The sequence below is a fragment of the Ranitomeya variabilis genome, chromosome 2 (assembly GCF_051348905.1).
Source record: "Ranitomeya variabilis isolate aRanVar5 chromosome 2, aRanVar5.hap1, whole genome shotgun sequence".
NCBI lineage: Eukaryota > Metazoa > Chordata > Amphibia > Anura > Dendrobatidae > Ranitomeya > Ranitomeya variabilis.
The window spans coordinates 717,424,286-717,436,654 of NC_135233.1; the positions used below are offsets into that span (position 1 = coordinate 717,424,286).

At 44.2% G+C, this 12,369-nt stretch overlaps 1 protein-coding gene across 1 annotated transcript in view; it reads right to left on the bottom strand.

Moving 5' to 3' along the window:
- The window catches only part of LOC143807685 (amine sulfotransferase-like), a 225,491-nt gene that overhangs the window by 83,493 nt on the left and 129,629 nt on the right, over nucleotides 1–12,369 (bottom strand). Inside the window, exon 4 of the mRNA XM_077289513.1 lies at nucleotides 1,239–1,365. Within this exon, the coding sequence (XP_077145628.1) occupies nucleotides 1,239–1,365 (127 nt within the window). The remainder of the gene's footprint in view (nucleotides 1–1,238; nucleotides 1,366–12,369) is intronic.

The window sequence follows — 12,369 nt, forward strand, 5'->3', positions numbered from 1 at the left end:
AGCTATTACAGTGCAGGAAGGTAACCTACAATGCAACAGATGAGGCTCCAAAAAATACGCTAATACTAATCTGGCTGGGGCTGCAGGGCACAAGGCTGCAGAAAGGCTCCTCTATCTACTCCTATATATTGTGTGCACGCAATCTAGCTGGATACGGATGGAAACACACTAATAGGAGAAAGCAGCAAAAATGTGCAGCAGCACTAATGCAAAAAAGGACAATTGAACAGTATGAAGCAGTGACACACACTGAGCGGACTACAACCAGATGTGGCTGCAGAATAGACTACAGCGTGAGCTGCACTCACACACAGACACCTTGCAGACAGCTGTGAACAGCGCTGCAAGGCAAAAAAAAAGCTTCTCACACAGCGGTTGCTAAAGTAGCCTGGGTAAAGCACAATGAAGCAAATCGCTATCTCACACTGGCCCTCAGTCAGAACAGCAGCGTCCTGTCTCTAACTGAATTCACAGCAGAGTGAACCCAAAATTGTGGTGGCGGCTTTTATAGTGCATCATGACTTAATTTCAGCAGCCAATCACAGCCATTCCATTACTTACATGCCTAACATGCATAACAGGATGTGCCCACACTTCTTAGGATTCCTCATTGGCTGAATTAAATCAAACTGGCTCATTGCATTATGAGAACTTACGGTCCGTTATTCGATATTGCAAAAGTATCGGAACTCAGTAACAGAACTCCGATACCGCGAATATCGGCCGATACCCTATATTTGCAGTATCGAAATGCTCAACACAAATTACAACTCATTCGCATTGCGATGTTATATCGCTAAAAAAATGATGGTCATTGTAAAAATACCTTGTAACAGTAACAATGATTCTGCAGATACTTTTAGATAATTTCTCATCTATATAACCCTTGAGTTTATATGACCATAAAATCTTATGGAATATGAATAGGAAACATTCCAGGGACAACTGTCATATAAACATACATATGCGTATGGTTTTTTCATTTGCATTTGAGGCTTCACTCAATTTTCATATTCTAGAAGATTTGACTAATGGTACAGTGCTGCATGTAACAATGCTCTATGTAAGCCGAATCACAGGAGTAAATGAAACCTAAAATTTACTTTCAAAATACCTTTAGTGTTTGTGCTCATTTTGCATATATAAAGACTAGTTAATTTAAAAACTGAAAAGAAAAAATGATTATCATTGCATTGCTTATAATCACATGAAAAACTCATTCTTTGCTTCTACATTACCTTTCCCTGATATGAAGAGGTCTATAAATATTTCCCAATCTATTGCGGATTCTAAAGATGGATTCATTTTGTAAACGTGGTAGTATGACGTAAGGACATCTTTTGGGTTTCGACTCACATATATAATCTGAAAATAAAAAAACATAAATCTGAACTTTTGATTTTATGGGCTTATTTATTATTTAGTTAATAAATGTTCAATATGTTATGCAAATATTTCTTCATCAGTTAATAACTATTTAGGACAGAATATATAAGACATATAGAAGATTTTTATGTGCTTACAAACAGTGCCAACATTTTGCCCCTAGAAAGTAATAACGCCCTGTGTGCCCCTTTCACAGTCACAGTAACCTGAGTTCCCCTATAAGAATAAGTGCCCACTTTACATTTAATAATGTCCCGAGTCTCCCCCTGTACAGCTCCTCTATAAACAGCATGATGCTCTCATACACAGTATAATGCCCCCTCACTGTATAGTACCACCCACACAGTATACTGACTCCTTAGTAGCCCCCAAACTGTTTGATGGCTCCAACAATGTATAATGACCCCCACACTGTAATCTCCATACTGTATGATGGTCCTCTAGATAGCCTCCAGCACCCCCATAGTCAGACTCTGTAATAAGGCAACCCCCATAGTCAGACCCTGTAATAAGGCAGCACCCCTATAGGCAGACCGTGTAATAAGGCAGCCCCCATAATCAAACCCTGTAATAAGGCAGCCCCCATTGTCAGACCCTGTAGTAAGGCAGCCCTCAAAGTCAGACCCTCTAATAAGGCAGCACCCCCATAGGCAGACCCTGTAATAAGGCAGCAGACCCTGTAATAAGGCAGTACCCCTATAGGCAGACCCTGTAATAAGGCAGCACCCCTATAGTCAGACCCTGTAATAAGGCAGCCCCCATAGTCAGACACTCTTAAAAGGCAGCACCCCCATAGGCAGACCCTGTAATAAGTCAGCAGGCCCTGTAATAAGGCAGCACCCCTATAGGCAGACCCTGCAATAAGGCAGCACCCCTATAGTCAGACCCTGTAATAAGGCAGCCCCCATAGTCAGACCCTGTAATAAGGCAGCACCCCCATAGGCAGACCCTGTAATAAGGCAGCAGACCCTGTAATAAGGCAGCACCTCTATAGGCAGACCCTATAATAATGCAGCACCCACATAGTCAGACTCTGTAATAAGGCAGCCCTCATAGTCAGACCCTGTAATAAGGCAGCATCCCCATAGTCAGACCCTGTGATAAGGCAGCCCCATAGTCAGACCCTGTAATAAGGCAGCACCCCTATAGGCAGACCCTGTAATAAGGCAGCCCCCATAATCAGACCCTGTAATAAGGCAGCCCCCATAGTCAGACCCTGTAATAAGGCAGCACCCCTATAGGCAGACCCTGCTGCAGAATGTAACTGTATCGTGCACAGCACGCCAATACAGTTACAGTAGCGTAGCTCTAGGTGGGCCCCCTCAGAGCACCGGGCCTGGGGCGCCTGCACCCTCTGCCCCCCGGTAGCTACGCTACTGGTCCCCATACAGTATCATGTTATCAACAACACATCTGCAGTTTACACCAGGAGATGTGCTGCTGGAAAATAATGATTTTTGTTCCGGCATAAATAATCCAATCACTCAATGAACACTATTTTGCTCATTCGTTGAGTGATTACTGACATGTTTAACCCCTTAACGACTGCAGCTACGCCTTTTAACGCAGACAGTTAAGGGTACTTTTGCCTCAGCGCCACTTTTTAATGGCACTGAGAAATAAGTGTATAGCGCCCCCAGCATCAGAATTTCTTCGGGGTCTCGGCTACTGCAGGTGGCCGAGATCCCGGAGAACATGATTCGGGTTGGTTTTTACCGACCTCAGTGTTACGATTGCCGTTATTAATGGAACGATGACTGCAAAAACAATAAAAAGGTCTGATTTCCCATTTAATTCCTCCCTCCTCAGATGTCATCACACATCAGATGAGAGAGAAATGGGGTCCCCCCGATTCCCCACTACCTCCGGTGTCCCTGGACCCTCTTGGATTCCAACATGACATCCCTCGGCTGGCGGCGTCTTCTCAGGAAAGAAAATGGCGGGTGTATGTGCAGTGCGCCCGCTGAGATCTGCCTGCTGGCACCAGGCAACAATAGGAAATTTTTCCTCTGGACCTCAGACTTGGCTGAAGGTTCACCGTCCAACATGACAATGACCCTAAGCACATGGCTAAAATAACAAAGGAATGGCTTCAGAACAACTCTGTGGCCATTCTTGACTGGACCAGCTAGAGCCCTAAGCTAAACCCAATTGAGCATCCCTATAGAGACCTGAAAATGGCTGTCCACCAATGTTCACCATCCAACCTGAAGGAACTGGAAAGGATCTGCAAGCAAGAATGGCAGAGGATCCCCAAATCCAGGTGTGAAAAACTTGTTTCGTCATTCCCAAGAATACTCATGGCTGTACTAGCTCAAAAGGGTGCTTCTACTGAAGCGGGGTCCCCAGGGCTCCCAAGGTGTATGGCAAGGATGGTGGGTTGCTGGTAAATAAGTGAAGGACACGGAGTTTTAAAGTCTTTACCTGATTTACTGGTAGAAGCGGTCCACAGTCCAGGATACCAGGCACGGGTGGTGATGTGGTCCGGCCGGCCTGGAGACAAAAGTGATCCCTCTCTTAGGTGAGGTCCATAAGCCTTCTTACTCGTGTTAGTATGCGAGGTCCCTGCTGCCTATAGCTTGCTGGCAAAGTCCTCTCACTCCTGTCCTAGAACAGGTACCTGTATGATGGGCAACTTGAGCCATTTTACAGGGTCTCTATCACGACTCGGGCTCTTCAGGTGCTGCTTCACCTCCAGGTGTGGTGTGGGCAAATCACATACAGTTCTAAGCCCTCCAGTTCTGCTATGTGTCATAGAGCCCAACAAAAGCCTCAGGCTCCCAATGCCCAGTTTCTCAGGACTCAAAATTCAGACAGACCAATCTCAGCACAGCCTGGATTGACTACAGGAAGCATATGACTCAATGCCACACAAATGAATCTGTGAATGCTTGACTCTCTACAATGTCAACAAGAAATTAAGAACCTTTCTCAGAAACTCAATGGGACTATGTAGAACAACATTGGAAGTCAACTCAAGACAACTAACACAAGTGACCATCAAAGGCAGCATATACCAAGGTGATGCACTGTCCTCATTGCTGTTCTGCATAGGCTTGAACCCCCTCAGTCAGATAATTACAGAGTCTGGCTATGGATACAAGGTCAAGAGTGGAAGCACCATCAGCCATCTCCTCTACATGAATGACATCAAGCTGTATGCGGAAAACGAACAAGACATCAATTCACTGATCCACCTAACAAGGATCTACATCGAAGACATCGGAATGTCCTTTGGACTGGAGAAGTGCAGCCGGTTGGTAATAAAGAGAGGCAAGTTTGTCGATGGGATGGAATTACCAGCAGGGCACATAGCAGATGTACAGACATGCTACAAGTACCTCGGCATCCCACAGGGATACAGTAACCATGATGATGAGGAGAAGGCAAGAAAAGCAACAACATCTAAATACCATCAAAGGATAAGACAGGTTCTGTAGAGCCAGCTCAATGGGAAGAATAAAATTAGCGCCATTAATACATATGCCCTGCCAGTTACCAGAAACCCTGCTGGCATAGAATGCCGGCCAAAACAAGAGTTGGAAGCTGCAGATATGAAGACTCGAATGCTCCTCACAATGCATAGAAGTTCATAGACTAAAAGAACAATTTACATTTTACGCAAAAATATACCTATAAGGAGAAACATCAGAGAAACTGAAAATTTTGCAGTGGTCTCTTAATTTTTGTCAGAGCTGTATATCTTTGTGCTGTTTAGTTGTATTACCATGTTCTGATTGTGCCATACTTTATTTTATTGTCATTGTTCACTTTTACCCTTGACACCGTGCCTACATACAGAATTTATCATGTTAGCTAAATAAATAGTTGGTTGTTTGTACTACTTTCTCCTCATTCTCTGCGCTGTTGCATCCATTTACATGTTTACTCTTGGTGTAGTCGGCAGGATGCAATATTCAAGTGCAGAAATGGCGTATCAATCGGATCAGTAACATATACAGCTCTGGCAAAAATTAAGAGACCACTGCAAAATGTTCAGTTTGTCTGATTTTTCTCTTTATAGGTATATTTTTGTATAAAATGTAAATTGTTATTTTATTCTATAAACTTCTGACAACATGTCTCCCAATTTCCAACAATAAATTTTGTAATTTTTTTACGAAAAGGAGAAATGGTCAAAATAAAAAAAAAAATCAGTGCTTTCAGACCTCAAACAATGCAAAGAAAACAAGTTCATAATAATTTAGAAAAAACAATACTAATGTTTTAACTTAGGAAGAGTTCATAAATCAATATTTTGTGGAATAACCATGATTTTTAATCATAGCTTTCATGTGTCTTGGCATGCTTTCCACCAGTCTTTCACACTGCTTCTGGTGCAAAAATGTAAGCAGTTCTTCTTTGCTTGATGGCTTGTGACTGTCCATCACCCTCTTGATAACATTCCAGAGGTTTTCAATGGGGTTCAGGTCTGGAGATTGGGCTGCCCATGACAGGGTTTTGATGTGGTGGTCTCTTAATTTTTGCCAGAACTATATATGTGCACACACAAATACACACAAAGGCACACACCTCATTTAAAGGGAATCTGTCAGTAGGTTTTTGCTATGTAAACATGAGGTTGCTGTGACTATCTGGCACACAGGTAATCGTCTGTCTTCCACTTCTGTGATAAATAGCTCAGTGTCTATAGACTATGTACACAGAGAGCCTGGTGTGGCCTGGATTAGTTTTATCAACTCTGCTGTATTGCTAAATCTAAGGGTACCGTCTCACAGTGGCACTTTTGTCGCTACGACGGCACGATCCGTGACATTCCAGCGATATCCATAAGATATCGCTGTGTCTGACACGCAGCAGCGATCAGGGACCCCGCTGAGAATCGTACGTCGTAGCAGATTGTTTGGAACTTTCTTTCGTCGCTGGATCTCCCGCTGTCATCGCTGGATCGGTGTGTGTGACACCGATCCAACGATGCGTTCGCTTGTAACCAGGGTAAACATCGGGTTACTAAGCGCAGGGCCGCACTTAGTAACCCGATGTTTACTCTGGTTACCATCGTAAATGTAAAAAAAAAAAACAGTACATACTCACATTCCGGTGTCCGTCAGGTCCCTTGCCGTCTGCTTCCCGCACTGACTGACTGCCGGCCGTAAAGTGAAAGCAGAGCACAGCGGTGACATCACCGCTGTGATCTGCTTTCACTTTACGGCCGGCAGTCAGTCAGTGCGGGAAGCAGACGGCAAGGGACCTGACGGACACCGGAATGTGAGTATGTACTGTTTTTTTTTTTTTTACATTTACGATGGTAACCAGGGTAAACATCGGGTTACTAAGCGCGGCCCTGCGCTTAGTAACCCGATGTTTACCCTGGTTACCCGGGGACCTCGGCATCGTTGGTCGCTGGAGAGCTGTTTGTGTGACTGCTCTCCAGCTACCACACAACGACTTACCAACGATCACGGCCAGGTCGTATCGCTGGTCGTGATCGTTGGTAAATCGTTTTGTGTAACGGTACCCTAAGAGCTCTGATTTTGTCACAATGTATGAACAAAGTAAACAAAATGATATTTCATTGGATGTCTCATTCCATGGAATAAAGGACTTTTCAGCTGCAGAATTTGGTTACTGCCACTTTTCAGTTTTTTCTGGATGACAATAGTTAATTCTAATGTGAGCACCACCACGAGCTAAGGTATATGGCATATTGTTCTAAAAGAGAGAGCAACTTACGCTATTATAAATTGGGACTGGTGCCTGTATAGCTCCTCTTTACTTTTCATCATAGGATGCTGCTCTCAGATGAGGTAGCAAAAATGGACTCATAGATTCTCTTCATTTAAAAGCACATGAAATAATGCGATGCTGTTTACTCAACTACATCCTGTGACCTTACTGGCTTTTCCCTTCCTTCTGGATGTGCCACTTTCGATTAGGACATGAAAGACCATAATATGGTCATTGTGATCCTGTGACTACTGCTGCAACTGCAAGATGGCCGGGTTAGTGTATCTATTTAAATGCACTTGTCCCATGGAAAGACTAAACGAGAATTACAGAGGAGAATGGGGGAGCACTTGGGAGATATTATTAATGCCTGGGATACCCTATCTCCAGGCATGTGAGGGATTTACATGGTAGGGATTTGAACTGTTTCCACTTTATGGCTATGGAAGTAGTTACACCACCAAAAAAGTGTGTGTGGGGGGAATTGGTACCGCCTGATCCTACAAAAAGAAGCTAAATGGATCTATCGCATGAAAAGTGTATCACTGAGTGGACTTAAAGGGCCACTGTCACCCCCCTCCAGCCGTTATAAACTAAAAGAGCCACCTTGTGCAGCAGTAATGCTGCATTCTAACAAGGTGGCTCTTTTAGTTTTAGGTTCAAGTATACCCCAAATAAAGTGTTTTTATACTTAGCCACAATTCCTGTCTCTAGCCAGAGAGGCGGGTCCTCACTCCCCAGCTTGACCAGCTCCTCTGCCGTCACTCCAATCTTCCTGCGCTTTCGGCGCCGCCCCCTCAGCGCTGTTATCGTTTCAAAACCGGTGCCTGCGCTGTGTACTGGTGTCCTGCGCAGACGCAGTAAGCTCTGGCCGTCTGACGTCCCAGCCAGGCTTGCACACTGCGCCTGCGCGGGTATTGTGGCCAGCCACCTTTGGAATCCCCGCCCCGCACTGTGTTATGCATTATGCACAGTGCGGGGTGGGGATTCCAAAGGTGGCTGGCCACAATGCCCGCGCAGGCGCAGTGTGCAAGCCTGGCTGGGAAGTCAAATGGCCAGAGCTTACTGCGTCTGCGCAGGACACCAGTACACAGCGCAGGCACCGGTTTTGAAACGATAACAGCGCTGAGGGGGCGGCGCCGAAAGCGCAGGAAGATTGGAGTGACGGCAGAGGAGCTGGTCAAGCTGGGGAGTGAGGACCCGCCTCTCTGGCTAGAGACAGGAGTTGTGGCTAAGTATAAAAACTCTTTATTTAGGGTATACTTGAACCTAAAACTAAAAGAGCCACCTTGTTAGAATGCAGCATTACTGCTGCACAAGTTGGCTCTTTTAGTTTAAAACGGCTGGAGGGGGGTGACAGTGGCCCTTTAATGAGCAGCTGCAGTTTGGCTGCTTTTTGCAAACCCCTACTCTTCTCCTGTTAGCGTTTTTTGAGTTGGTCACTCTGTTCGCTGTTTTTATGATCCATGAGAGAAAACTGCCGTAAAGACCCACTGACCTGGATAGGTGTTTGCTTAAATTAATTATGTTTATTGTATCATGAAAAATGTGTATAGAATTGACTCCTTGGTATGATTATGAGATTTATAGGTTAACTACCTCACCCTATATAATTCTCCTCTATGTTTGTATATACAGTGGGGAAAAAAGTATTTAGTCAGCCACCAATTGTGCAAGTTCTCCCACTTGAAAAGACGAGAGAGGCATGTAATTAACATCATAGGTAGACCACAACTATGAGAGTCAAAATGAGAAAACAAATCCAGAAAATCACCTTGACTGATTATGGCAAGATTTAGTTTGCAAATTATGGTGGAAAATAAGTATTTGGTCATAAACAAAAGTTAATCTCAATATTTTGTAAGTCTATGGGAGACCCGAGTATTTTTACGGCGATCCCCCCCGGGGTTCCTTTTAAGGTCTAAAAACGTCTGAAAATGATGGAAACACAGCACAAATGACACAGGAACATCATGGGGATCGCCCCTTGAAGCATTCCTGACTCCTAGTTCACAGCTTTAAACAATTTTTATTCATGTTATTTTTGCCGGTGCCACAAAAAAACACACTAAAACGAAACCAAAACAGATTTTGCTGGGAAATATGTTAAGGTACATCCTTTGCAGGTTAATGACTTGCCTGTAAGGCCAAATATTTAACCCCAGACCGAAATGTTCCTCACCCACTTAGGCTTAGTTCAGACGCAGCGTTTTTGAAGCATTTTCAACTTTAACATTGCTTTCAGCCATTACAAATGCATTCACTGTTAAATGTCATTGTAACATTTAACAACCCTAGCTGGCCATGTGGTGTGTGACACATAAGGAGACCCATCTTGTTTCATTTATGAAAGAGGGATTCTTAACCCCTTCCTGACATCAGACGTACTATCCCGTCGAGGTGGGGTGGGCCCGTATGACCGCCGACGGGATAGTACGTCATCACCGATCAGCGGCGCTCACGGGGGGAGCGCGGCCGATCGCGGCCGGGTGTCAGCTGCATATCGCAGCTGACATCCGGCACTATGTGCCAGGAGCGGTCATGGACCGCCCCCGGCACATTAACCCCCGGCACACCGCGATCAAACATGATCGCAGTGTACCGGCGGTATAGGGAAGCATCGCGCAGGGAGGGGGCTCCCTGCGGGCTTCCCTGAGACCCCCGGAGCAACGCGATGTGATCGCGTTGCTGCGAGGGTCTCCTACCTCCTTCCTGGCTGCAGGTCCCGGATCCAAGATGGCCGCGGCATCCGGGTCCTGCAGGGAAGGAGGTGGCTTACCGAGTGTCTGCTCAGAGCAGACACTTGGTAAGCCTGCAGCCCTGCACAGCAGATCGTCGATCTGGCAGAGTGCTGTGCACACTGCCAGATCAATGATCTGTGATGTCCCCCCCTGGGACAAAGTAAAAAAGTAAAAAAAAAATTTTTCCACATGTGTAAAAAAACAAAAAAAAACAAAAAAAAATTCCTAAATAAATAATAAAAAAATATATATTATTCCCATAAATACATTTCTTTATCTAAATAAAAAAAACAAAACGATAAAAGTACACATATTTAGTATCGCGTAACGACCCGACCTATAAAACTGCCCCACTAGTTAACCCCTTCAGTAAACACCGTAAGAAAAAAAAAAAAAAAACGAGGCAAAAAACAACGCTTTATTACCATACCGCCGAACAAAAAGTGGAATAACACGCGATCAAAAAGACTGATATAAATATCCATGATACCGCTGAAAACGTCATCTTGTCCCGCAAAAAACAAGCTGCCATACAGCATCATCAGCAAAAAAATAAAAAAGTTATAGTCCTGAGAATAAAGCGATACCAAAATAATTATTTTTTCTATATTTTAGTTTTTATCGTATAAAAGCGCCAAAACATAAAAAAAAGATATAAATGAGGTAACGCTGTAATTGTACTGACCCGACGAATAAAACTGCTTTATCAATTTTACCAAACGCGGAACGGTATAAACGCCTCTCCCAAAAGAAATTCATGAATAGCAGGTTTTTGGTCATTCTGCCTCACAAAAATCGGAATAAAAAGCGATCAAAAATGGTCACGTGTCCGAAAATGTTACCAATAAAAATGTCAACTCGTCCCGCAAAAAACAAGACCTCACATGACTCTGTGGAGCAAAATGTGGAAAAATTATAGGTCTCAAAATGTGGAGACGCAAAAACTTTTTTGCTATAAAAAGCGTCGCTGGTTTCACACTTGCGTTTTTGTCTGCAGCGTTTTTTGCACAAAAAAACGCATGCGTTTTTTCCCTATATTTAACATTGAAAACGCATGCGTTTTTTTTGTACGCGTTTGGTCGCGTTTTCAAACGCATGCGGTTTTTTTCTGCATGCGTTCATTTTCAGAAATACAACCTGCAGTATTTTCTTGCGTTTTTAAGCACATGCGTTTATTTGCGTTAAAAACGCATGCATTTTTATCGAAAAAAAACAGAAAACACACTGAAAAGCCACCCACCACCATCAAGGTGATAAAGGGATCCAAACCCTAACCCTAACTCTACCCCTAACCTCACCCCTAACCGTTTAATGAACATTTTCTGGCAGTCATAGTGCCACGTATTTCAGTGCCACGTATTTCAGTGCCACGTATTTCAGTGCCACGTATTTCAGTGCCATGTATTTCAGTGCCACGTATCACGTATTTCAGTGCCACGTGTTTCAGTGCCACGTATTTCAGTGCCACGTATCACGTATTTCAGTGCCACATATTTTAGTACCACGTATTTCAGTGCCACGTATTTCAGTGCCACGTATTTCAGTGCCACGTATTTCAGTGCCACGTATTTCAGTGCCACGTATCACGTATTTCAGTGCCACGTGTTTCAGTGCCACGTATTTAAGTGCCACGTATCACATATTTCAGTGCCACGTATTTCAGTGCCACGTATTTCAGTGCCACGTATTTCAGTGCCACGTATTTCAGTGCCACGTATTTCAGTGCCACGTATCACATATTTCAGTGCCACGTATTTAAGTGCCACGTATTTAAGTGCCACGTATTTAAGTGCCACGTATTTCAGTGCCACGTTTTTCAGTGCCACGTATTTCAGTGCCACGTATCACGTATTTCAGTGCCACGTGTTTCAGTGCCACGTATTTCAGTGCCACGTATTTCAGTGCCACGTATTTTAGTCACGTTTAGGGTTAGGGTTAGGGGTAGGGTTAGGGTTAGGGCTAGGGTTGGAGGTAAAGTTAGGGTTGGGGCTAAAGTTAGGGTTGGGGCTAAAGTTAGGGTTGGGGCTAAAGTTAGGGTTAGGGTTTGGATTACATTTACGTTTGGATTAGGGTTGGGATTAGAATTATGGGTGTGTCAGGGCTAGGGGTGTGGTTAGGGTTACCGTTGGGATTAGGGTTAGGGGTGTGTTTGGGTTAGGGTTTCAGGTAGAATTGGGGAGTTTCCACTGTCCAGGCACATCAGGGGCTCTCCAAGCGCGACATGGCGTCCAATCTCAATTCCAGCCAATTCTGCGTTGAAAAAGCAAAACAGTGCTCCTTCCCTTCCGAGCTCTCCCGTGCGCCCAAAAAGGGGTTTACCCCAACATATGTGTTATCAGCGTACTCGGGACAAATTGAACAACAACTTCTGGGGTCCAAGTTCTCTTGTTATCCTTAGGAAAATAAAAATTTGGGGGGCTAAAAATCATTTTTGTGGGAAAAAAAAGATGTTTTATTTTCACGGCTCTGCGTTATAAACTGTAGTGAAACACATGGGGGTTCAAAGTTCTCAAAACACATTTAGATAAGTTCCTTGGGAGGTCTAGTTTCCAAT